The 27,570-nt window shown below is 39.3% G+C and overlaps 1 protein-coding gene across 14 annotated transcripts; it reads left to right on the forward strand.

Moving 5' to 3' along the window:
* The first annotated feature begins 162 nt into the window (after positions 1–162).
* cuedc1b (CUE domain containing 1b) lies at positions 163–27,570 on the forward strand. Of its 14 annotated transcripts, none has more exons than XR_001963630.2 (11): positions 163–268; positions 8,053–8,728; positions 9,380–9,507; positions 10,725–10,851; positions 12,250–12,514; positions 14,886–14,951; positions 15,189–15,263; positions 16,614–16,707; positions 17,158–17,216; positions 17,317–17,489; positions 24,312–24,372. XR_001963630.2 is itself a non-coding variant. In XM_018700686.2 (11 exons), coding segments are annotated over exons 2-11 (1,197 nt in total). In that variant the 5' UTR covers positions 278–502; positions 8,053–8,416; the 3' UTR covers positions 27,092–27,240. The 14 variants fall into 14 exon arrangements, 8 of the variants coding, with proteins under 8 accessions (XP_018556229.1, XP_050921691.1, XP_018556233.1 ...); XR_001963636.2 differs by lacking the exon at positions 163–268 and adding an exon at positions 275–502 and having other exon boundaries at positions 15,192–15,263; positions 24,312–24,381; XR_001963626.2 differs by lacking the exon at positions 163–268 and adding an exon at positions 275–502.

Genomic DNA, 27,570 nt, shown 5'->3' on the forward strand with positions numbered 1-27,570 from the left:
CTTCACACACCCATGGACAAATAATCAGACTATAACTTTAATACCCATCCATAGCAAGAACATTCATTCCCGATACAGAAAAGGAGCATCCGTGGAGTGCTTGTGATCTAAGGTGCGAATACTTTTTGGACCGCTGGGGATTTTTAGCTGCAATATCGTGAATGGCCACTGGGAAAATTGGAATTACAAAACATGACATGACCGTCTTTGTTGCTGAGTTGCACAGGAGGAAAAGCAGCGTTCACGTTACATTGTGTGCGCCTTGGCAGTGACTGCAAAAATCTGTTTCAGGATTTTCGAGGTGGAGCGTCGAAGGGGTTAACGAATAGCGATTCCCGTTAGAGGGTACACACGTACTCACAGAACTGGAGTTACGTCCAGTGACTTCTGTTTCCCATTACAATGCTGCAATCCAGTGTTCTACTGTTCAGCTGTGCTTCCTGGACACTTTTAGCAAACTGTGGATGTTAGCTATTCAACTGAACCACCTGTGCTGTTGTCAGTGAGTAACGTTAGCATTTCTATTTTTCCAGCCCGAAAGACGTGTTTGTCAATACATAGCTGTAACTACTGGATTTGATCTAAATATTTAGCGCTTCACTTTGTGAACACCAACACGGCGAGGGGAAAGTGTTGTTAGAAGAAGTAAGCATCTCCTTCACTGAAAATGAGTGCAATGCGTAACATTCATGGGTTGAATTCGGTGACATATTTGAGCTAATGTGGGTTGAATGACTGATCGAGGCCTTGTGGATGGTTCCCTGTCTGGAGTACCTATGTGCCTGGTTGTGATTAGTTGCCAATAGCTAAAACTGCTAACATGTCGCTGCTAAACCTAGTTTCGGTAAAGGTACTCTAACATTAGCTTTTTTTTTAATTAATTGGGTGACGGATCACGACATTTAGAGCAAAATATGACAGTTCTGAGTTGGCTAATATCTGAGGACTACCGTTAGCATGTTAGCAGCGATTCCAGGGAAGAGCACATGCATAGAGGAACGCTTCTGTGGGTATGCCATACTTTCTCAAAATGCTATCTTAATGTGGCCTTGTTTATTTTACATGTACAGAAACTAAAAGTTGGGAGCTTTAGCTGTTCCTCCCAAAAATACTCTCACCTGTACAGTTGTACAGTACAGTACACCGTGCCAGCTGGTGTAATAGCGATCTGAATTCAATCTAACTTTGAATTTATACTCATTTTGATTTGTATTGTATACAAACCATCCCTCGGCACAATTGCTTTTCATGTGGATTACATCAAGCTTTTGAGTTTTTCTTTCTTTTTTTGTAATTGCTCTGTTTCACGGCGTAACCGTTATCTGTCAGCATTTGTTTCTCTTGACTGAGTGTTTCTGGTAACAGCCATCAACATATGGTAGATGGCTATGATAAAAAACAGTTATGGCAAAAACAGCCATTCAGTTCATAATGGGCACTTTGAGGGACAGGGTGGTAAGTAAGTGGTGCTAATGCTGGATTTCTGAGGCAGATGTTGCTGTTGTTTTTTTTAGAGATAGGGATAAAAATAAAAATACACAATGGCTAATATTTTTTAGTTCAGAATTACATAACATGAAATAACCTACTTGATATTAATGCCTTTAATTTGCTCTGAAGAATTTTGCACTTCAGATATGAGTTGTAAAAAAAGAAAAGAAAAAGAAATATCTTCTTGTGTTATCAGAAAACTGGGAACCAGTGCAGATGTGATTGACTCAGCTGTGTAGATTGTTAAAAGTCGACTTCCAGAGATAAAAATACAAAAAGCATTTTAAAATGCAGTTTGCATTTTTATTTCTTGATGTTGCTCAACAATTAATCTAAATGTTGTTGAAATGGCAATATGGCTAAATGCAATATCTATATCGCAGGATGTGCAATTTTTTGATAAGGTCAAAATGTGTCACAACACACCTTGGACATAATCAATGACCGGGTTATTGATTGCTAAGAATTTTGTCAGTAAAGTGGAATTTAATCAATACGTTCATATCAGCGATATTGTGTGGTGGGTCTTGAAGCAATATAATGATTTTCACTATGTTGCAGCAACCAGCAGGAGGTGCCATTAAAATTTAACAGAGAAAACTGAGCTGCCTTTGAGCTGTCGTAGAAGTCAAAGGCAAAAATGAAGAGAGTAGGGGAGGTCTGCACTAAATAGCCTGATATATTTTTTAAAAAATCATTACCATTTGATATGACTGATAACTTTTTTTGTATCGTGTATAAAATCCGCTCACTTGTGTTTGTGTGGAGTGTCACAGCTTTGGTTTGACTCACTGCCTTTATGAGGCTGCAGATCTTTGTTATTTTACTTTCTGTCAGTTCAACTTTAAAGACTGTGATTGAAGACTTCAGAGGATCTTTATTTTATCATTTCTTCACTGAGAAAAAACACACTTTCTTTAGCAGCATATTTTCTGCCCTAGGCATTTTCAGTTTAAAAAATAATGGTTAATTCATAATTGATCATTAATTTTCCTGATGATTGGTCAAGAAAATTTCTTAAAATGCCCATCCCTATAACCTTTATACTGTAAATGAAGTATTGCGGTGTGACATGCTTGTGTGGTACAGACAGCAGCAAAAATAACATCTGAAAATGGCATATATATATATATATATATATATATATATATATATATATATATATATATATTACAAGTGAAAGTGTATATCTAACATAATTAGCCTACATGTTCAAATGTATGTGTGTGATTCTGATTATGCTTATTTCACTGTTACAAACGAGGTGAGATTTTATAAAATTTTGACTAAACTTTAATCTTAATCTATTGCCCTGAATTTCGCCCCTCAGGCAGCACTTCCTCTCACACTGTGCAGATTTCTCTTAAATGGAATCATTTGATGGGTGAACCTCACTGGTAATGGCATGCAGCCTGACAGGAAGTGCTGCTTTAGAGGCCCACTTGGGGACAAGAAAGATCCGTATGAATTTGAATGTACTGATGACATGCAGATGATTACAAAGTATTAAGCCCACCATATCTGAGAATATATACTACTAATATATTATATACTACTAATATACACCCTATATACAACTATGTAATAATAAATACTGTGAAACCAAACCATCTCTTATTATGTTCTTAAATGTGAAATGCAGTAGGGAATGTCACACTGAGCCTTGCACATAAATAAGGTAAAAAACATAGATAAAATATTTTCTTTTGTTTTTCTTAGGGTGCAGGGGTCACTGGACTGTGTGTTGTCTCTGTGTGTTTTGGGCTCTTGGCCTCATTCTTTGCTGCTATGCTTTGGGGATAGACCGATTATCTGCCCCAATATTCGGCATTTTCTCATTTTCTGAGTCTTAATCAATTCCCTGCACTTTTTGTTTTTGTTTGAACTTAAAACAAAGATAAGTGAAAGATAAAATAACATTTCAGTTGTGTTGAAATTTTGGAAAAATTAATTTACTGTAGAAAACTTTAGGGAGCTATTTATTTGTTTAAGTTTTCATTTAACTTTATAAGACATGCTGCTGAGCCTGAGAGCTCCCTGCACTTTTTGTTAGAATTATAAAACAAGCCAGCACATTTTAATGCCACGATTCATCATATACAGTAATCTTATTTGATAGCAAGTAGAATGAAAATCAGTTCAAAATTCAGATGAAGAATGGAATCATCCTAATGTTCTTGATCAACTATTATACAACAAACAGTTCTGACCAAGCAATCTGATTGGTCAACAAGACATTTAGAATGTGCTCAAATCAGCATGACAGTACGCCTTACTCATCACTAAAAATATTACTCCACCATATATATATTTTACTTTGTTGGTAATAGTTGTATAGTCTCAACTTTACACTTGAGGGTGTGCTTTAACGTCATTTGAGCACGACAGTGATGTGGTCAGGACCAAGGTGGTTAATATTGCTTAAATCAACAGTTTTTGTCTTTAGGAAGCCTATCAGAGTCTGTTGTCGTACACTACACTTCCCTCTAGCTTCCTTTTGGGGTCAGTGGCAAAAAAATAAAAAGTGTTCTAGGACATTTTAAACTGTGAAATAACAGTGTGTAGTTCAGGCATAGCCTACATTTTCCTTAGATGACATAGGTCTGTTACTGACAACACTGCCTGCTTTAAGTGTGTTTGCAGTGCATCTTAGAGATGGCTCTGCTGTTAAAGCACAATATAAATGAATAGAATTAATTAATTTTTGCATTCATTAAGCCCATAAATATCAGTGTCGTGTGTAAAATGCAGTGCTTTCAGTAGACTTTTTAATGCTTACTGTGCAAAGTAGCTTGCCTAATGAGGATGTCTCCTGTCTGTGCAATTAGTGCAGCTCTTAATGTAATTGTTATTTTGCTAATATTTGTCAAACACTCAAGATGACCCTCTGCTCTCTACTGAGTGCACAGGCGCACACACACAGACACACACGATAATTTAGAGCATGTGGGGGCAGGATTGATTCAGACAGATCTCTCATCATTTTTGCATTGTTTTGAAGTGGAGGCTAGTGATTGTAAAATATGCAAATCACAACTTGTTAATCAAAACTATTTTGTTAGAATTAAACATTAATATAATAACAGAGCTGGCTGGAATAGTGACTTTTTGGCCAGCAGCCAGTACTTATAGAAATCCCTGAAATGCACAAGGTGTAATCAAAAATTTCACAGACTAAGCCCATAATAAGCAAAAAAAAAAAAAAAATGTAGACACCATCCCCTGCTCCTAGTGCTCCTGCTGTGGTTGGGATGCTCCCTGGATTTCCTTCACAGTGTCAAAATGACAAGCCTTCAGCTTGAGTTTCATTTTTGGGAAGAGGAAGAAGTTGCAATGTGCCAAATCTGGCAAGTAGGGCAAGTGTGGAGCAACAGTTCTGTTGGTGCAGCACAAAAAACGCTGCTTAATGCAAATTGTCATGAGTACCTGATTGACAAGGTGCCACACATAATTTGGGTCCTCTCTCAGTTGTCACACAATGTTGCAGTAGAGCTCTGTGTTGACAGTCTGACCATAGGTGTGACACGCCTTCCTCAGTTTTGGACACTGCGGGCCTCCCCACTGTGAAAGTCTGAAAACACGGTGTCTGGGTTGTAGTCGTAAACTGGGTGCTTGTCCCTTGTAATGATCCTCAGCCTGAAGATCGCATCATCCCAGGCCTGTTTACAGAGGTTCTTACAGAAGTGGCCATAGTGAGGCCATTCAAAAATAGTGCTGATGCTAATAAAAAAAAATCACAATGCAGTGCTCAGTAGGCATGGGACGATATAAAGTTTTCATGTCACGATTATCCTAGCCAAAATAATTGCAATTTGCAATATTATCGTGATAATCTTGAGAGTTTGCTTTAAACTTTTCCTTATGGGCTGTGGCCAAATTAATGATATGGTAAATGTTAAGACCGCAGCTCTGCCTGGCTGAGGCCTGTACTGCAAAGTGAGGTTACTGGCTTATCAGAGTAACTTCAGGAGTAACTTAGTGACGTCGGGGGTAACTTCCTGGTTAACCTGTACTAAAAGTGGACAGGTTTTAGGATACGGTTTGCTGCCATGGTAATTTACACTGCATCTCTAAACTGCTCAGAGTAGGTTATGTTCGTGGTGAACTCGCTGTTATCCTATATAAGTATAGTCAGTTTTTTAGTCAATTTGTAACATTTCTCACAGTCAAGCCTAAGTGTGTGTTTACACAGCAAAACATACAAGGAAAGAATATGGCTGAATTTAGCATAATTAGTGTTGCGTATTATCAATATGAATAATCCTTTTAATGGCAGTGGGGGTGTAACCCTTAAGTTAAACCAGAGTAGGTTAAACTCTCTTTGTAGTACAGGCCTCTGTTTTGAGCCAGCAGAACATTTACTGTTTAGCTACAGAGCTAACATTACCTGGCATTATCTTAATTCACTGGTGACCAAAACTGCATCATTACATACCAAACATTAAGATAAACATCAGTGTTAAGGCCTTTTCAAATACAGTGCAATGCGAATATAGAACATGACATTGCGAGATACTTTCACGCGAATATACAGAAGCTGAAGCTCCACCACAGCCAGTTGCACACATATTTTTTAGGATGTTTGTGGGACAGCTAAGGTCCTGTCGGGGATGTGATTGCCAAATTTGAGGAGGCAGGGAACCAACTACCGGGATTCTTTGACCCAGAGCAGCCTCTGACAGCCTGTGTGACTGTGATGCTTTTATTCATGGTGCAAAAGCTCAGAAAAAGTGACCTCTTTTTGGAAAAAAATTTCATTGCCTTTTCGTCACAGAGTATTTGTGTTCTATGTGAAAGTAGTCGCAACTCAGCTCAGCTCAGCTTTATTTATAAAGCATTTAAAAAAAAAGTTGTCCAAAGTGCTGTACACAAACATAAAACAAAACAAATAAAAACAGTAAAAGCCAATAAGATAAAACAATAAGACAAAATAATAAAAGCCAACATCTCAAACTGTGTTAAAAGCCAAAGAGAAAAAATGTGTTTTAGAGAAGATTTAAAAACAGGAAATGAGTCGGCCTGCCTGACGTGCAAAGGCAACTCATTCCACAGCTTTGGGGCAGCGACTGAAAAAGCACGTTCACCTCTTGATTTCCTCTTTATCTCTGGGATAACAGTGACTGATCAGTCGATCTGAGAGTGCGTGACGGAGCGTACAGCTGGAGCAGGTCAGATAGATACTGTGGGGCCAGGCCATGAAGACATTTAAAAACAAAGAGAAGAATTTTAAAATCAATCTGAAAACGAACTGGGAGCCAATAAATTGATGCTAAAATTGGGGAAATGTGCTCCCGTTTTTTGGCACCTGTTAAAAGTCGAGCAGCAAGTGACTTCTGGCTAACCCCAACATAAAGTGCATTGCAGTAGTCTAAACGAGTTGTGGTAAACGCATTGATTAAAATCTCAAAGTGATACACGCCTGGGCACGGTTGCTGAGCTATATGTTGAGAGTTGCTGTTTGGGGAGGGGTTTAGCGAATGGTCAGTTGTCATCACACAAACCAGTCCATTGAACAAATGTGTCAAATGTTTGGCAATGTCACCTGACAGGATCTCTATTGATGGGAAGAGCTGCGAATCAGATATGATGAAAGAGTGACTATATTACCAACTTGTAACTAATTCACATGTACAAGTACAGTTCAGAATTGGCATTAATACATGTGTTCACTCATCAGGTACCATTGTAGCTGGTCAAAGGAGAGACCACTCTGCTTTTTAGAGCAAACAGCAAGCAACCATCTCCCATACACTAGTACAGAAACACACACTCTCTCTGAGGACTGAGAGTCCTGGATTGTGTGCTAAATATAGCATGGTTCTTAGGTGCAGATTAATATGGTGATGTTGGGAAGGTGTCTTTGTGAGTGCATGGCCAAGGCATGGTATCACATACACGCTAATACTTGCACACTCTCATTCTGTGGCAGAACTTGGCTAAAAGCCTCTGATGGTGTCATCAGTAGGAGTGTTTTCTTTCAAAGAATAAAAAAAAGTTAAAATAATAGTTAAAAAATGAACATATCAGCAAAACTTGTCAATGAGCACTATGGTGCTTGTCACTACCTATTATTTTATAGCTTATTTTAATGTATTTCAGTGTTACTTAAATATTTCACATCCTTTTGGCCAAATGTAAGTTTGAAAAGTGGTTGTTAGAAGAAGTTAGTTAGGTGTTCCTAATAAAGTGCTCAGTGAGTATATACTAGACATATACTAAAGTCTGACTGTATCTTACTAGCCAGGTTTTTTGAGGTATGCAGTATATGAAGATAACAATGGGAACAATTGTGTCATATTAATGTGCTGTTTTGTCGAGAACATTAAGTAAGCAATAGTTAGACAGACAGCATTGGAGGAAGTAGTGACAATATTGATTTTCTTTTGCATTTTTGCATCTTTTGCTAAATCTGTGGCACTGCTGGGGCTAGTGGTGTGTTGAAGTCTGTTTCCTCATTCATTGTGTTTTGCCTAACCTTACCTGTACTGCCATTTCAGGCAGTTTCTCCTCAAAGACCTTCATTCGTCTAACTCTTGCACTGTCTGCTTTCTCTCTCTGTAGGTGAAGACTGTGATACAGCTATGTTTGTTCCCTGGTGGATTTTGACTCTAATCTCCACCTGGTGACAGGACCTTGGATGTGTAATTTCTGTCACCACCTAAATATTTCAGTCCCTGTGAACCCTGCAGTACAGTCAATCATGCCAGATGCTGCTGAATAACAAGTAGTGTTTGGGGGGGGGGTTCTCAAGTTTTTCTAAACTCCCATCAAAAGACTGCTATGTTTGTGTAAGCATGAGAAACTGAGTGGGTAAAACGTGGAAAGCAAGTGAGAAGGACGGGGCCAAAGTCCTTGTGGTTTTGATAGAAAAGTAGAGCCATCCTGTCTGTAGGTCGGCAGCACCTGAGGTAGCCAGGCTCAAAGGATGACTAGCTTGTTCAGACGCAGCAGCAGCAATGGAGGTTCCAGAAGCAGTGGAAATGGTGGAGGGGGTGGCAGTGGACAGGGGCAGCTCAACAACAGCAGACCCAACCGGCAGGTCAGACGTCTGGAGTTCAACCAGGCCATGGAGGACTTCAAGACCATGTTCCCCTCTATGGACTATGAGGTGATTGAGTGTGTGCTGCGCTCCAACAACGGAGCTGTGGACGCCACCATCGACCAACTGCTCCAGATGACCACTGATGGACAGGGGTCAGATGACAGTTCCGATTCAGATGACAGCATCCCACCAGAGGTCAGTAGAAAGGACCCAGGGCACCAACACCAGTTAGGAAGCTGATGCAGGTGCAGCCTGATGGGCTGTCAGTATTGTCAATATAGACTAAACCCTTCACTTTAATTTCATTGATTACCAGTAGGGCCAGTGACAGACAGGAGTGTGTCAGTGTGTGTGTCCGAGTAACTGCTCCATCTAGGAGGCAGTTAGGGGCATGAAATTTTGATGGAATCTGTTTCGTAATGATGCCTCTCAAACAACAGGTTTGTCTGGTTTGGTTGTTTCTGGTTCCAGTTGGGTCGTTCTTTCTTTTGTCCCTGTGTGTGTGTTGTGTGACATACAGTTTTTTTGAGGCTTGAGATTCAATACAACTCCACTGACGATGATTGTATTGTAGGTCTACTGTGCTACTGTTTTATATTGGAAAATATACTCTACATCATACGCAAGAAGAAGCAAACAACAGCCCTTTGTGTCCTAAGGTTTCCCATCGGAACATTGCATTTTAACTAGATGATCATATTGTATTTGACTATGGTTTAAACCTCAGAAATAACTGACTCTAATTGGAATCAAAATGTAAGTCTCGCAAAATTGAAAGTGCATGAGACCTTTAATCTTTTAGAACATTTTAATGAAACAAAGCTTGTATTGTCTGATTCTTTCTAGATTCTGGAGCGAACACTGGAACCCGATAGTTCAGATGAGGAACCGCCTCCAGTCTACTCTCCACCAACATATGATATGCATATTTATGACAGGAAATACCCAGACACCCCACCAACACCCCCACCAAGGTAAGCAAGAGGGACTGGACTCTTACAAAGACCTCTTTTACACAGCCTTTTCAAGGTGGGAATATTTTGCATTCTTCCACCTTGCTGTTCTGTATATGTTGTGGAGGTGGAATGGGGGGGCCTTATCACCCCACCTTTAAGTTGACATGGGAGGTCGTCACAGAGATGAATTAACATCTGTATAAAAAGGGGAGCCAGCACAGTGGGGTGGCATTAAGCTGCCTTCATGTGGCTCTGTGTAAACAACCAAAGCTGGCTTATTTGAGGGAATTCTAAATGTCAATATTGTGCAATCCCTGTGTAAAAGGGACTATAGAAGAAGCTGAGGCCTTGATTATACAATTATCAGATTAACAGCTACTTTAAAAACCATTTATTCTTTTGGTGAATTGATTAGATTTTGGTGGTCCCAATCAAAGACCAAGGGCACAATGACCTCACATTCTTGTGCATGTAATAAATAATTAATGCCTGAAGGGAATTACATTACATCTGGCACAGACATTCACCTGTACTCAAAGATGAACTGATTCAAATTTCATGGTCAACGGTAAAGATCACTGTGACCTCACAAAGCACCTTTTTGCCTTGTGAACACATCATCTCAGGGAATCCCTACAAATTTGGACTCACTCAATCACTTGGACTCAGCAATAAACCAATTCGAATTTGTTGGTCAAGGCAAGCAAACAGCACAGAGAGAAGACATTTTTTCAGATGCTCCTCCATGCTAAGCTGTAAAATTAATATTTTGTTGGACTTATATCTCACCTGGTCAACCTCTGGAACTTCCCTGACACACTGGGGCTTAACTTGATAACTTTTTGCTGCGACATGCCGAATAAAAACAAAGATGCAGAACTGATCCATCTATCTTCAGCTTTGATTAATGGTAGTTGTGATTCTCCCAGCTGAGCTACAGGTGATAGATGATAGATGAGGATTTGCTGTTGATCTGGGAGAAAGACAAGGTCCTCAAACACATAAATGACAGGTTTGTCAAGTTGGAACAGACCCTTTGGGTGACACAGAGCACTTGAAAGGAACTGCTGGAGAAGTTGAATCTGTTGAGGAGCAGGTGCTGGAGCACTGTTTTAAGCTGTTTCGAAAAATTTGCAAAAAACCCCAGGCATGGGTTAGGGCCAGTTGATGATGTACCTTGTACAGTTGGTTGAATTACTAGAATCAGTGTCCTGTTACCGTATGTGCTTCCCTAGATTTGAAGCCCAGCCACCTCCAGGTCACCAGCATGTCAGAAGCTACCGGAACTGGAACCCTCCTTTGCTTGGAAATCTCCCTGATGACTTTCTACGGATTCTGCCCCAGCAGTTGGACAGTACAAAGGTAAAAAAATGTTAGCACACAGATGTTGAGTGCAAATGAGTGCATATGATTTCTTAGTTTTTCATCAAAAATGACTGTTGACTCTGTGAACAGCTGTGGTGTGTGATGGGTGGGCCTTGGGTGGCACATAAAGATAACTTAAATCTACATGTCAAGGAGAAGAGTGAGTAGAAGAAGCCTGGTTTTGATAATGCTCTTTTCACACACAGGTTAGCTCAACACAGTTAATTTTATTCTACAAAGTTGACTTAATAAGTTGTTGCCCACTGGCTGCCAATGCTTCAGGACTGCTTGAGTCCTCTAAGCACTATTACTTCATTCATACATCTTATTAATTCATCCCTTTAAAACAAGTAGTGCTTGTGCAAAATTGATGAGCACAGGCCTGCCTGTTCCTATGCACAGGGTGTAAATGCTTTGTAGGTGTGGCACAGATATCTATCAGCTACGGTGTTGCTGTAGAGGTTCACTGGAGAAAATATAAAAAATATTGATACGGCGTGCTCTGGTAAATGATTACAGCTCATACCACATAGCCGCAACATCCATGGTTTGATTAAGACCAGGGACCTCTGTTGTGTGTCATGCCCTCTATCTGCCCCCCATGTTTCCTGTCCACCTCTGCATTGCTGGCTGTCAAGTAAAAAAAAAAAAAAAAAAAAAATCTTAAACAATCAATGGTTTAGGTCACAATGACCTCACACATTTTTGCCTTTTGAATATTTCAGTAGAAATGCCTTTCCTCAAATTTGGCACAAATGTTCACCTGGAATTCAACTAAATAGATTTTGGTGGCCATTGTGGTGCAAAAACATGTTTTTGCGCCAAGACTTAACATGCTATGGGGGAATAGGAAAGAAAGGTAATAGACAATCGTTTACAGACTCCAAAATTCCCCATATGTCCTAATTGGGCTTGAAATCTTGTGACTGCAAAGGCTGTATATGATTCACATCATTTTCATACTCCTCAAACCAATAAGTGGTTCTTTGCCTTACAGATGGACATTGTCATCTTGTTTCTCCACTTTTTTTTATTTGTTTTTCCTGTAATTTGTCACCTGTGCACAGCCAATTGGAAAGTAGACACAGGGAATAATAAAATAAAATGAAATGGCTCAATATTCAGAATATACAAGGTTGTACAAACAGTGGAGTTTGCTTTAACCAGAAACTATAAAGCTGAGAGTTCTGAGAGTTCTCAGAGGCAGAGGTGCACAGTTGTAAAGATTTATACAGATTTAGATTCAGATTTATTGAAGATTTTGTCTATAATCAGCTTTTTCACTGTTAAGTGTGAGAACCTTCTCTATTGCTGCCAGAGAATATATTGAATGATTTCTTATCAAACCACATGAATTGATTTTACAAACAATAACCTATCCTGTCTTTACTTCAGCAGAGCTCTCAGAGCAGTCTGTCCCAGCCTTCATCATCATCCTCCTCCTCGGTCTCTTCAATAAGCCAATTGACAGCCCAGTCTGGTTCTCGCTCTGGAGCTGCAGGGACTGCTGGAGAACCAGGTTTGACAACAGGTGGTGCAGAGCAAGACAAGAAATTGAAGCAGTATCTGGAAGATGAGCGTATTGCGCTGTTTCTGCAAAATGAGGAGTTCATGAGAGAGTTGCAGCGCAACCGCGAGTTCCTCATCGCCTTAGAGAGAGGTATGACAGTGTACATTTTGACTTGTTATACACAAAGAAATTCTGCTTGTATTGTCAGCATGAGGTCAGTGTCAATTACTGTACTGTACTTTTGGTGGTATAGTGGTATAGTGGGTCTTTAGTCCTGGAAATGATGCAGAGAGTGTAAAAAACATTACATTAAAGTTTGCTTGTGGAGTTCTTGACCTTAAGTAGCACTATGGAGTCCCTGTTTTTTTTGTCTCATGCATGTGCACAAGGACACACGGGCATGCTTGCACACACCTGGGTGATGTGCTACACACTCAATGGTTTCGCACTATATGCTGATCTACCAGCTACATGTGACTGTAAACAATACTTTTAAAAAAGTGTTTTGTTTTTGTTGTGTTTGTTGTTTTTCAGAGAAACACTAAATATAAAAACTTTTTTTGTTTCCAAAAAATCTCCACAGGGCACTTTTAAAAGTTCTTGTTTTTGTGTTGTTATTGTCATAATTTGCCAAGTCCTGTTCATGTCTCTTTGGAATTACTTTTGTGTAAGTAATGAAACTTAAATGCATGATCTCAAACCACACAGTAACATCAGCAAACCAAACACTAGACAATGTTAGTGTGAGAAACAGACTGATTTTCCAAGACCACTGTCCAGGTGTGACTAGATTGCTTGGTTTAAGTGTCTGACTTTCATGAGTTTAGTCTTTGTTTTTATTGGACAGATATAGGGGACAAGATTCCAAATCGTAGGACTCTGCTGCTCTTCTATTGGTCAGAGAGACTGCCAGTCATAAGACCTAATCACCAGCATATCTTATATCTCAGTTCATTTTAATGGCGATCAGTAGCTTCATGCTCTTTTGAGGGAAGACACTGGCAGAAGCCATTCATATCAGCAGTGATTATATGTTGTTAACTTGATATTTTGATTATCCATCCAGAGCTCTACAGCTGACTTCCTCTATTTTGCATTAGTATGGAAAACAACAATCACCAGGAAAGCAATGGCTCAGACAATGGTTTTAAGCTTTAAAATGAGAAGCTCCAGCCAGCCTAGTTGTCCAGTGTCCCAAAATGTCTTCTTATTAGTTTAAACTTTGATTCTAGTTAAAGGTAGAGGAAAAAGATTCTTTGACTTTCACATTTTAATTCTGTTATAATGTATTAATAATTTTGGATTCTTTTTGCTGTTGTTTGTTTTTTGGTGTATTTCTTTGCTTTTATTTACTTGGACAAAATTAATTCCATATGTCTCCATTTGTCTTGGCCTCACGTCCCTCAGCTTATGATCAAGGCATTTGCTTCCATTGTTTTAGTAGGCATACATAGAGCCCCACACACGAAAGTTTTCCGGGTGTTTTATAAAAGATCAACTTCTCTGAGTTCTTCAATCACATTGTGTACTTTATCTCAGAAATATTGATACATTTCAACGAAAAAATTCGAGTTTTAGCTCAAGACATTTATTTGTCCACAATTTCCATCTTTAGAGTGTTCTAAAGATGTGCCCTGTTCTCCAAAAGGTGAACAACAGGAACAGGTTGTTGGACAAAATACAGTGGCAAGAAAAAGGGAATGAACCCTTTGAAATGACCTGCATTCATGTATAAATTGTCTTAAAATGTGGTCAGATTAGAAGTTGTAATAATGAACAAACACAATGTATTTTAACTAATAACACACAAATCATTGTATTATTCTTGTCCATGTTGAATACACCATCATAACATTCACATTGTAGGTCAGATGTATTCATGTATATTGGATGGTATGTGAATCCCTAGGCTAATGACATCAACAAAAGCTAACCTGAATCAGAAAATGGCAATGCTGGAGTCAAATCAACAAAACAATATTGTTTGTTATTCAAAAGAGGCATCTGCTGGTGTGAACCATGCTTTACAAAAAAGAAATCTCAGAAGACTTAGGATCAAGAATTTGATTCAAGCTGGGAAGGGTTATACAGTCATTTCACCGAATTAAGATATTCATCAGTTCACAGTTAGACAAACTGTAAATTGAGTTGATTTAATATTGTGGCACAGAATGCTCAGTAAGGTAAAAAGAAAAAGCACAGAGTAACAGCAACCGGTTCAAAGGAATCATTGGAGCTGCTTAAAATCTCTGGGCCCTACCAGCGCACAGAATTTTTGAGGAAAAAAGTTTAATACAATAAAATGTTTTTTATCAGCAGTGGAAATAGTAGCATTAATTTTTCTGGTGCACCAATACAAAGCTTTAAACGGTTTTTCTTTCTCATCTGACACAGGTTAAGATAAATTGATTGGAGGCTTAGAAGTTTTAAAGAATTAATGCTATTATACCTGAGCTCATTACATCTTGTTCATCACCTCTTCCTCACATCAGTGCTCATAACATCTGCTCTCTGTTTTTAGATCGCTTGAAGTATGAATCAAAGAAATCAAAGTCCAGTCATTCATCTAGCATGGAAAATTCCACAGGTAGATATCACTCATCAAGCTTCTTCTGCCAAGCTATTTGCAGTTTCTTTGCACACTGAATTCTGCTGAATACTGGTCTTTGTGTGTCTAAGCACTCACTGTGATATTTGTTTGTCGTGTCTAGGACAAGCTACAGACATCATACTATAAATAATTGTGCTTCTACAGCTGATGTGTTTCTTGTGTGCATGTGTACATAAAAGTTCAGTGTGGTAGTGTTGCTGTGTATGTGTGCAGGAGACTCTGCATCTTCAGTGGAGGCCGTCTCAGATGATGCCCTGTTCAGAGACAAACTCAAACACATGGGCAAATGTAAGTCCCTTGATTTACAGTACTACTGTTACTTCACAATAGTTGTATTAGCAATTAAGGTAGATGTGTAAAGGTTTACAAAATTCACATTTCTGTCTGTACTTAAGTTTTGGAGTCACAATTTGGAACATTATTTGGTCCAGCAGTGGAAACAAAGTAATGCACAAAATAAATTTTTTGTCCTTTATGTAAAAAATGTAATAGTGGCCATAATTAGGGTTCTACCTCCATGGGGTTAATGAGCAGATATGTGATAAGCCACGTTCACTTGCGCCAATTTACATGGCCCTCAGACTTTGATTAATATTTTCCCCCAGAGCATGCACGCCAATTTAGGTGAAATTCTATTCACCTGGTTTTCAGGTACACCTTTGTGGTATTTGTGGTGCCCCCTATGAGTCAGGCTCAAAATGCTTTGGCAGACCTTTTCTGGTTATGGTCTGAAGACATGTATTAAGATTTGTGATGACTGGACAAATGGTTAATGAGTTATGGACAATATTCTCTTTGCCTCTTGCAAAGATATTTCGGTATATCACAGCCTCATTTTTTTGATTGATCTTGCTCATTTACAACAGAAATGTGTGTTTTCATCCTCCGAGACTGTATACCAAATTTGGTGTTGATAAAGAATTAAAAAAGCGCTATTAATTTTACAGTTTTCCGCATTGTGCTAATTTGCAAAAAATCTATCACAGTGGACTTTTATGGTCTAAGTGATTTTTTTTTAAATTTTTTTTGGATGTATTGTTCCACCATTTCCCTCATTGAATTTGAATGGAACTTCTTGTTTATGTTCAGGAGCTAGACTTATTCCTGAATACAGGTCGAAGACATCACATTTAATTTAATTGCATGTTATTTGCAATAAATCCTCAGACTTTAAGGTCCAAGAGGGTCTTTTGTCTGTCCATCGTTGCTGTGAAACTAACTGTGAAATTGTAATTCTCCCATAGGAATCCTCCTATGAGAGTATAACAATTTCACCTCAACTCTGGTTTCTTACTTTTGTTTGTCATTTCGACAGCACCCACACTACCCGAGCTTAGCTAACCTGGCTAATGGGGAAACCCATAGTATCAAGGGCAAACCCTATTAGCATGCTATAGCTGACAGACAACAACTGGTGCACTGCCAAATCATTTTGGGTGGAACTTGTTATCTAGAATTTCCATCATGGGACTGTAGAGATACATAGACCATCTGACAGCAATTGTTTGTACCAAACCAAGTAAATCTAACAATGAACTGAATGTCTTGTACCAAAAGGTTTGGGATCAATATGTGTACCCCTACTTCAAGATCATTACCTAGTGTAGTTAATCACCCAGGATCATTTTTCACCTCTAGCAACGAGGAAGAAGCTGTTTGAAATTGCCAGAACGTTCTCAGAAAAGACAAAGAGGAGAAAATCAAGAAGGAGGACACTCCTGAAGCACCATTCGTATCCTTTCATTAACCTGGTCATAATATCTGGCCAACTTTATTTTTTTGTTGTAAGGTAATAAAGTAGCCAAATCTTATTCACTTACCATGATCATATGCCATTCCAAATATGGAAATGCTTTAATTTAACATAAATAAAGCATGTTGCTACATTAACACCAGCAATTCAACAGTAACAACCAATTTTACATGTTCATGTCCTCAATGAGCATGGTGAAACAAATGAAATCCATATAGGAAAAGCATAACCATCACCTCTGAAGATGCATTTATGCCTTCAAAGTCTGTTATCTACTCAGAGCAGTTCCATACGTCATCAACACCATCATTGTTGAGGTTTGTCTTGCTCACATAATGTAAATCTCCACTCATGGATCAGCCTCCAGAACTGTGATTTGTTTGTCTTCTTCCACGTGTCCATGATGTTCTTAACTAACCTCCTTTCCAGATTGGGCACAGCCAACTCTACAGCCAATCTCCTTGACGATGTGGAGGGAAACCCCTGTGGTAAGAGATGCAGGACACCCACACAATGTAAAACATTTTGGTTTTTCTCACTATGTTAAAAAGCAGTGATTCTAGTTCCACTGTCTGTATGTTCCCTCAGACATCACAGTCCACACACACAGCAGGCTTACACTGCTCCAGTCCATCTATCTATTCAGGGGAAACAGAACTATCCACCGAGCTACGTTTCAATCTTTGGTTGAATAAAATGAGAAACATTGCAGCAAGAGAGAGCAATTAGAACATAAAACCAACATCTACAAAATGTTAAAGGTAACATATTTGGAAAAACCCACTTTTTCTCTGTTTATGCATGTATATATGGACCTGAAAATGTGATTTGGTAAAAGAATGTGCAGGCTCATATTAATCATGTTGCCCTCTGTGTACAGTAAGTATCTCCACTCTAGAGACTTTAGAGCTACCTCGCAAAGGTTTGTCATATTTTTCTCGTGAAACCACCAAACTGGCTAACATTATGTCAAAGCTAAGAGCTAAGCATGGGAACTGCTCTATTCTGGGCTGCACAGACAAATCTCTACATTGGCTCTGTACTTCAAAGCGCATAAACTAAGTGGATAACAGTTATTCTTTGATGGCACCACTCCTGCTACAGTTAGCAAATACCTATATGTGTGTGTCATTACAACACAAAAAGAGGGGGAGGCTGAAAGAGGGATCGACACCAACTGTTTGGGGGCAGACTGCCAATGAGGGAAATATAAGTATGTTTAGAAATGGTGCTATTTGTTTTTTGCCATTTATTACAACATTGTCATGCTTGGCATAAACAGAGCAAATATATCAGATATTATTTTCTACATTGTTACTAACATTGATCCATAGCAATGTAACAGTACATCATTATTTGTCAGCTGAATCTAAGTTGAACTCTATCTGATCAACCCTCTTAAATAACTTGAGAGTAGAAGGATGGGTTTTTATTTCCACAGTATTTTCCTTTCAGGTGATTTTATAAAGATTCACAAGAAGTTTCAGATTTTGTTAGTGAAAATGTAGCTACAGCCATTCTGCGATACAGTTGTGTTCCACTCAAGTCACCAGAGGTTAGTGATGTAAACATATTGCACTAGTTGAAAATGCGATCTAGAGCTGTCTATGCATATAGGTCTTTAGTGTCTGTGTCATTTCTAGACTAAGAGACATGTCCTCTAAGCAAACCTGAGTGTAGTAGTCAATTAGAAAGCAGTTGCTGATTTGATTTGGACTCAGTGGCACATCTCACCTGCTTTGGTTAGTAGAACCATAAGTACTGCTTCTATTGTAAGGTTCTGGGACATGATTACAGATGTGTGATTACCTGAGATTTTTACTGAGCAAACTGGAAATGAGCAACATTTTACTATACCACCCATTTCAACCTCACACTGGCCCGCTTGCACAGCAGAAAAAAAGTAAAATTCTACAGCAATAAGTTTCTTCAAATGTATGAGATTTGTTTGTAGCCAACTGACAGAAATAACAAACCCCAAACCTTTTCTCTGTGATAGCCACTACCTACATCGACTCACTTTCAGCCCCTTTTCTGTGGAAAGACCATCTTCATACCTGGCTCCCTGCCGATCACAGGCAGCTGACATGACAGACAGGCTTCACTGTGTCTAAGATGGCAACGTATTAATTAACCCTGGAATAAAAGTATTTCAGCATAACAGTCTGAACAGCGTTTGTTCACTAACCCAACACTAACGTAATGTATAATATCATAGTCCATCACAATATAATTATTCATAAGACATGCCTTTATTTTAAAAGCGTGCACACCTCCAAACAGTGTGAGTGGTGAAGTGATGAGGGAAAATGTAGCTATAACTGTAGGTGTAGTGTGTGGCTATGATATAGGGAGACTGTACTACTTTGGTTATTATTACTAAACTCTAAAAGTATTTTGCTTGAGACTCTAAATAGGAGTAAAGTTTACACAATAGTCAAGTCAAGTCAAATTTTATTTATATAGCGCCAATTCACAACAGAAGTTATCTCGAGGCACTGTACATATAGAGCAGGTCTAGACTGAACTCTTTATCTTAAAATTTACAGAGAAAAACCCAACAGATCCCACCATGAGCAGCACTAGGCGACTGTGGCAAGGAAAAACTTCCTTTTAAGAGGCAGAAACCTCGAGCAGAACCGGACTCAAGGTGGGCGGCCATCTGCCTCGACCGGTTGGGTTTAGACAGAAAGAGAGGGGGGTGGGGGAATGGGGTAGGAGAAAGACAACATTGCAGATACACAGACTAAGTCAAAATGTAAATAGTAGTAGTAATAATAATAATAATAATAGTAATAATAGTAATAATTATTATTACAGCTAAAGGAATAATAATGACAAACAATGGTACATTAATAGCACTAACACTATCAATAACACTAGTAAATGTTTAATTATTGTTGCATCATGGGTTGAGCTGGATCATGGGAGCAGCAGGAGACTCTCCAGCTCTGGAGGCAGAACCCTGCAGTGAGAGACAGTAGCAGAGAGAGAGAGAGAAGCACAGCCTGGGCAGTAATGTGCTTGAGGGAAAAAACACACAGTTAAAGTGATGCAGCGATATTAAGACAGTTAATAGTAATCTCGTCGGCAGGACATCATGGACAACATTTACTAACTATTAATCTTAACTGATGCATTGAGACTGACCCAACCTGCCGAGGGAAAAAATGGTATCCTGAAATAGGAACCAGAATAATGTGCTAGTTAAAAGTTAAGGCATAAAGATGAGTTTTTAGTTTGGATTTAAAGGCCTCAACTGAGTCAGACTGACTAATATCACTAGGGAGGTTGTTCCAGAGGAAGGGGCCACGATAGGAGAAGGCCCTGCAGCCTGCTGACTTCTTTTTGACTCTGGGGACAGACAGCCCTGCACTCTGAGAACGCAGAGCACGGGAGGGAATATAAGGGTTAAGAAGATCAGACAGGTATAAGGGGGCTAGCCCATTTAGAATTTTATAAGTCATTAAGAGAACTTTAAAGTCTGATCTAACATGAATAGGGAGCCAGTGAAGGGAGGCTAAAACCGGGGTAATATGGTCAAACCTTCTCGATTTGGTCAGCATTCTAGCTGCAGCATTCTGGACCATTTGCAGACTTTTAGTGCTAGCACGCGGTAGTCGTGAAAGCAAAACATTACAATAATCCAGTCTAGAAGAAACAAAGGCATGGACTAGAATTTCAGCGTCTGCCATGGACAGAAAAGACCAAATCCTAGCTATATTGCGTAGGTGAAAAAAGGCGGTCTTTGTAATGTCTTTAATATGCTGATCAAAGGAAAGAGTACGATCAAGTGTGACACCCAGATTTTTGGCTGTTGTACTTTGAGAGATAACACAGTTGTCAAGAGATATAGTTACATGATCGAACTGGTGTCTATATCGTGCTGGGCCAATAACCAGCATTTCAGTTTTGTCTGAATTAAGAAGCAGGAAGTTTTGAGACATCCAGCTTTTAACAGATGACAAGCAGATCTCTAGTTCCCTAATTTGAGAGGCATTATCAGCCTTTATAGGCACATATAGCTGGGTATCATCAGCATAACAGTGAAAATTAATTCCATGACTCCGAATAATTTGGCCAAGAGGAGAAATATAAAGAGAGAAAAGCAGGGGGCCAAGAACGGAACCCTGGGGTACTTCATATTTCACATCAGAAAATGCTGATGTGGTGTTATCACAGGAGACACACTGAGTTCTGTCAGATAAGTAAGATTTTAACCAGCTGAGGGCCAGGCCAGAGATTCCAAATCTATTTTCCAGTCGGTCTATGAGTATACGGTGGTCTACAGTATCAAAGGCTGCACTAAGATCAAGTAATATGAGCAGAGAGGTGGAACCTGAATCTAAAGAGAGTAGCAGATCATTTACTACTTTAGCAAGTGCTGTTTCAGTAGAGTGAAAGGCCCTAAAAGCAGACTGATACGGTTCAAATAGATTATTATCAGCTAAATGAGCTGAAAGCTGCTGAGACACCATTTTTTCTAGTATTTTAGAGAAGAATGGGAGATTTGAGACAGGCCGATAGTTACCTAAAGACCCAGGATCAAGGTGTGGTTTCTTAAGTAAAGGTTTAACCACAGCTGTTTTAAAGCTAGAGGGAACAGTGCCAGTCGTCAACGATAGATTCACAATATTCAGCACTGCTGGGCCCAAGACTGGCCAGAGATCTTTGGAAAGTTTACCCGGTAAAGGGTCAAAAAGGCAAGTGGTGGGTTTAGAAGCTAGTACTATCTTAGATAATGAATCAAGACATATAATGTCAAAATTCATCAGAGCAGAAACTCTCTGAGACTCAGTATGATGCACAGCCGGTTCTGCAGCAGATGCTGGAGAAACTGAACTGATTTTTAATCTAATCTCATCAATTTTACTGCTGAAAAAATTCTGAAACTCACAGACAATATCCTGCTTTAATGTGTACAGATAGGAATTTAATGTTCTTTCTGTTTTCTTTTATAGAATGTGAAAATATCAGAATGTGGCAGGAGGTATATTATTATTAAAAGAGAAGATTGTTTTTCATTTAAATGTCTGGTTGAGCTCAGGAATAAAAAGGTCAAATGATATTTTAGTTGCTTTTTTGTGATTTGATATGAATGGAGGTGATTGTGTTAAATCAGCATATGATATTGTCTCATATCAATCACTGGCTCCTGAATTGAATTGACTTGAAATTATATGAAAGCAGACTTTGTGATATTGTCCATTGAACTATATATCATTTATAATATCATATTGTGATGAAACTTATGATTTACAGCCCTATTAATCATGTTTCTGTAGTTTGTTTGCTTCGCATTTTTGAATTTGGCTTGACCGATAGGATACGGTGGACAGCAAGGTCTGTTTTATATATGGAACACAGAAGACTGTTGGCTCCACAAAATTGTTGCCTTCACAGTTTCACAACAATTCCTAATATCAGTAAAGAAACCTCACTTGGGATTGGAGGAGGAAGAAGATGATAGAATCCTGCAAACACTGTCACAGTCTTGTCAGAGACATGAATCTGAATATTTAAATAAATTTGTCAGAATAGTTTACTCATTTTAACTCAAGCAATGGGGAAGTTGATATTTTTTTGTCTTAACTTTACAACAGAATGGAATCTAGCACTCTGTAAATAATACACCACCAAGTATTGTGCATGAAAACTGCTTACTAGGAGCTGTTTGAGGGTGATGTGTGTCAGTGGATTTCTTATGTGTGGGCAAGAGGGTTCTCCTGCAAATTGATCAGTCAGCTTATTCTTATAAGCATTCCTGCTGGAAACCTCAAACTTTCAGCTGCTGTTTATCTCACTTGTGCCTCCTCCGTCAAATTTGAAAAGGTAATGAATAAACATTATAATATGCAGTAAGTAACTGAATATAGCATATCAAGTTACTAAATCTTACACAGAGGATGTTGCACATTGAGGGAAATTCATTTAATAAAAGGAATTCTCTCTGACCTCCCATTGAACTCTTTGGGCAGACCTTCAGACACTGTCTGGCAAACACCAGTGACTGCTTATTACCCAAGTCTGTCCTTGAGTGGCTCAGCTAATGCCAATACTAAGACCCATAGAACATCTGTGGAGAGAAAGAGGCTTCTCTTGTAAATGAGAGATTTCAGTTTTGGTAGCAGTTTGAAACTGCCATCTTTAGGTCTTTCAACAGATGTTCTATGAGGTTTAAGTCCGGGCTTTCACTCAAGGACACTTGTCCTTGAGACGTGTCTGACAGCCACTCCAGTGTTTTCTTGGCTCTGTGCTCTGGGTTATTGCCACATTGAAAGGTGATGTGACACCCAAGTCTCAGGTCATATGCACCCAGGAGCACAGTGGTCTCATCACAGAGCCTCGCCATAAGAGTTACCTGGACTTCATGTCTTGGTTTTTGTCCTGATATGCAGAGTGAATTGTGGGAGGTTACATTTGTTGTCTTTCTAAACAATGTCCACTTTAAGTGGACCAACCAGGTTTTAGACACATCTCAAAGGCAATTAAAGTAAACAGGGTACACCTAACCACAGTTTGCAGTGCCACAACAAAGAGTCTGAGTAAATGAGAGATTTGAGTTTTTAATTCTTTGTTAATGAATTTGCAGATTTCTAAAAACGTATTTGTGGGCAAAAAGTGAAGGTCTGAATATTTTCTGAAGCCCCTGTTGATTCTGTATGGAGGGAAGGCATAGCTACACAGACATGTATAGGTTGAAAGATTTAAAGGAGCAGTTTATAGACAGAAAACCAGCTAAGTGCTTCTTTTCGAAGTAGTTTGTACATAGTTTGGAGCTGTGCTTTGGGTCATTGTCCTGTTGTTGGAGGAAACTGGCTCCAGTGAAGTAGTGTCTACAGAGAGTGGGTCGGCATTGCAAAATGGAGTGATTGCCTTCCTTTTGTTTTTTTTAAATTAATGTTTATCAACTTAACCTTTTCTAGGTTGTTGTTATTCTGTGTTTATACTGTATCATACACATAGGCCACTATAATGTCTCATAGACTGGCACCTACCAAATCCAAATTAGTCAGCACAGTAATCACTAATTCCATTCACTTGCTCGTGGTTATTGCAACATGAATGTGCATATTGCGTGGACTGCTCTGCTGTTGTGTCGTTGACTATGGATGGACAAATGTGACAACTTTAGCATTTTATAGGATAACAGCTGAAACAGTTCTAGTTCTGGCTAAAGAGCATCCATCAACTTTTGGAAGTCGTGGCACTCTTTTCTTCAGCTATGGCCACAAGAGTTAAAAGCCAAGGTGCATGCAAGTGCATACTTCCCAAGAGAAGTGAATGAATTAGACAGAGTGCAATATAGTGCCATGCTTTTAAGGGATAAGTCTGTTGAAACTTTGACTGCACCCATGATTACACCTGTGGGTATGGTCAGCTGTGTCCTTACCAGTATTTGTTAAATGTTTCTGTGAGATTTGGGCTGATACATGGGTTCCCGCAAAGTCAGACTGTACTGTTTACTAGAATGATGACACAAATTTCCATCTTCTGTCACCCACTTTTTTTTTTCCTAATGTTTATATTCACCGGATACATTCACTGTCTTTGACAAATCTAAACATGATTTCTATGTCCAGAGGAAGATGGTCAGCCTAGGAGGGCAAACACTCAGGAAGAGAATGAACAACGCAATGAGCCAATATCATGGTAAGATACTCCGTCATCTCTAAGTGGCCTCAGGTGGACTTCAGATGAGTCCTGTTATAAAGACCATGTTGCAATTAGTGTATGTAAATGAGTATGCAAAGATGCCTCATCGAAGCTTGCAACTCCATGTTTAATAAAATATATAAATATGGAACCCAATTCAAATATTTATATGAAATATTAATATTATGCAGAGAAGCACAGATAATGATACAAACCATGGAGCTACCTCACTCTCTTGATTCGTCTCCAGTGTGACACAATTCATTATTAATGTAGCTCAGTCAAATCTAAGTGCACAGACACTGTACACATCTTGCTACACTCAAAGAAATCACTCCTTACAGTGGTGGTTATCTATCACAGATTGACATTGCAGTTGCAAATGAATGGAGCATGGCACGGTAATGTGCATGCAGCAGGTGTGAGCAATAACTTTCCTGAGTCAATATTCTGCATTATGTCGCACATGCATTTTTGTGACCAATTGCATGTGCGCATTTGCGATTTCCCCATGGCATTCACTAGACAACCTGAACTGTGGCATGAGGACTCCATCATGACAACATGCTGGCTCACAGCACGTAAAAACACAAGTTTTTTGGCCACACCAGCACGTTGCCTCCCCACCCACCCTGCTCACTAGATTTGGCTCCCTGTGGCCTCTTCCTTTTTCCTAAAATGATCCATTGACACAGTGAAGGAGATCCAGTGCACGTTGCACACGGTGCTTGATGCACTTACCGAAAAGGATTTTCAGGGAGTGTCCCGAGTGGTGAGGCAGGAGGGCAGGGAGAAGTGCATAGTTTTGCTTGTTACAGGCACAGTCTCTGAGCTTTTTGATTGCACTTCACAGTCTGGTTTTCATCAGTATCATCATCAGTAACTTTTCATCAGTACTACTGCTTCATCAGTGCTGGTAGTTTCACCAGATTAGTTGTGCAGTGCAGAATAAAGTTTGATTGACGATCCATGTGTTATTTTTACCTAATCATCTGATAGTGGAGCCTGCACTGCGCACAGCTTTACAAACAGGAAACTTAGGAGAAGAAGGTAAGGACTGTCTCAACTTAAGCAAAGGGAGCTTTTTATATTTTTGTCAATAGTTTTTCTCAGACTTTTAAGATAAACTTAAATATTTGGCTGCATGCAAGTGCAGTTCAATATTTTAAAAATTAGGGCCCATGGGCTATGATTTTTTTTGTCAATAGCTTTATAATTTTTAATAAAATGCACCAACTTTACATTTATCTGGGCCTTCTCCCATTACATACATAGAATGCAGTTCCAAAAAATCATGCAATATGGCAGAGCTCTATGCTTAAACTTATTTTATGTTGAACTAGTGTTCCTGGTTAACAGATTGAACTGATGGCCTGAGCTACAGAAATGAAACTCAAGTTTTAATAAACCATCGTTTTCTTCAACTTCAGTTCGTAAAATGGGGTTGTCAGTGGTGGAGCCGAGCTGATAACTAGCAGCCACCAATGGTGACTCAAGTGCTGTAATAAAGTACAGTTTTGAGACATTTGCACTTTGTGGGATTTATTTCCATTTTCTGCTACTACACTACATGACTACATTTTACTACATTATGCAGTGTGCTGAGCAAGAGGCAGTCAACTGAAGATCTGGAGACCAGGAGCAGATTTAATGTTAGTCAACCCAGGAGCAGCCTCAGGAACAGGCTTGGCATCAGCCAACTCAGGAATTGACAGGACATTGACCAGGACCCCCAGTGCAGGAACAAACATATGGGGCACTGTGGCACTAGGCAGCAGAGACAAAGTCCTTTGGCGACTCAGGCAATGACCTCCTTTAGCCAAGGAGTTGTGGACACTTCTTCACAGGCCACCCTGGGAATAACCTCTCTCTCTCCCCTCACCATACAAGCATATAAAGACATACAACAATCTGTATAGTTCTTTCTCAAACAAAATGTCTGCTGGGTCCATTGTATGGCCAGTTCATACTGTCACAAATAGAGGTAGAGGTAACAAAGAGTCAAGGAAGTGACACAAAATATGAATGTAAATGTATGCATCTTTTATTTCATTTTTCCTACCTTATTAATCATCTCATCTCATGACCCCTCAAATTTATTTTGTGACCCACTAGAGTGGGCCTGACCCTTAGATTGGGAGCCGCTGGACTAAACTACCACTGTATAGTGCACTAGCTTCTCATTTACCAGCTACATCAGTAAAATCAAACTTACACATTGAGGCATCGCTGTTACTGATCTAATAATGCCATATATAATCAAATACCAGTCACAGTTCCCTCACCACCGCCACGCGTCGTATAACTGAAGCTTCAGAAATTTTATGAGATTAGGCACAAAAAACAAAACAAAACAAGAAAACTGTTAATTCTCCCTTAATAACCCCCTGTTACCAGATGCAGGAAAAAATGTCGCCTGCAGAGTCAGTGATGAGGCCACATTCACAGATTATGGATCCACTTCACCATGGTTGACCCTTAAGTTTTCAGCTTTTTCATGTGTTAGACATGTGTTTTGAAGATCCTTGAACCACTTTTAATCTCACTGGGAGGTGTAAGGCTTTTGTAATAATACAAATGTCTGTAGTTGTCAGCCAGCACTATCACTTTCAAAAGCCTCAGAATAAGTCACAGACAATATCATCATTTAGTATTGTATTTTGGGATGAAAACCGGAGACTCACAAGACTGTCTTCTACATTTCAGATCCTTCCATGCTGCACCATATCAGGGTTACCATGGCGATGGCAACATGACCCATGGGTGGTGGCCTTGCAGCTCTTCCTGTCCCCACCTGCTCACCCCTCCCCGATCCAGACCAGCCAATATAAGGCTCAGCCATGAGTTGAGACCACCCTCCTCTTCCAAGGGAGAAGAAATGGGCTGTTCCCAGCACTGGGCTACAAATATCTAAATGCATTATCTCTGTATTATAACACTTTGTTGATATATAATTTTAAATGTAAAGGAAAATGCATTAGTCCTTACCAATATTTGTTAAATGTTTCTTTTAATTCTCTGAATGGAACACTAGCATTATGCATTATGATCTTGCCATATAAACCTTTGTTACTTTTCCAGTCCTTTACAGTAGCAGACTGTATGTTTCTGATTGATGTCCCTCAGGCTTGGCATTTCAAACCCAAAGTGTGCACATTCCCCTTTATATAAACCACATAGAGCTTT

The sequence above is a fragment of the Lates calcarifer genome, linkage group LG21 (genome assembly GCF_001640805.2).
Source record: "Lates calcarifer isolate ASB-BC8 linkage group LG21, TLL_Latcal_v3, whole genome shotgun sequence".
Lineage (NCBI taxonomy): Eukaryota > Metazoa > Chordata > Actinopteri > Centropomidae > Lates > Lates calcarifer.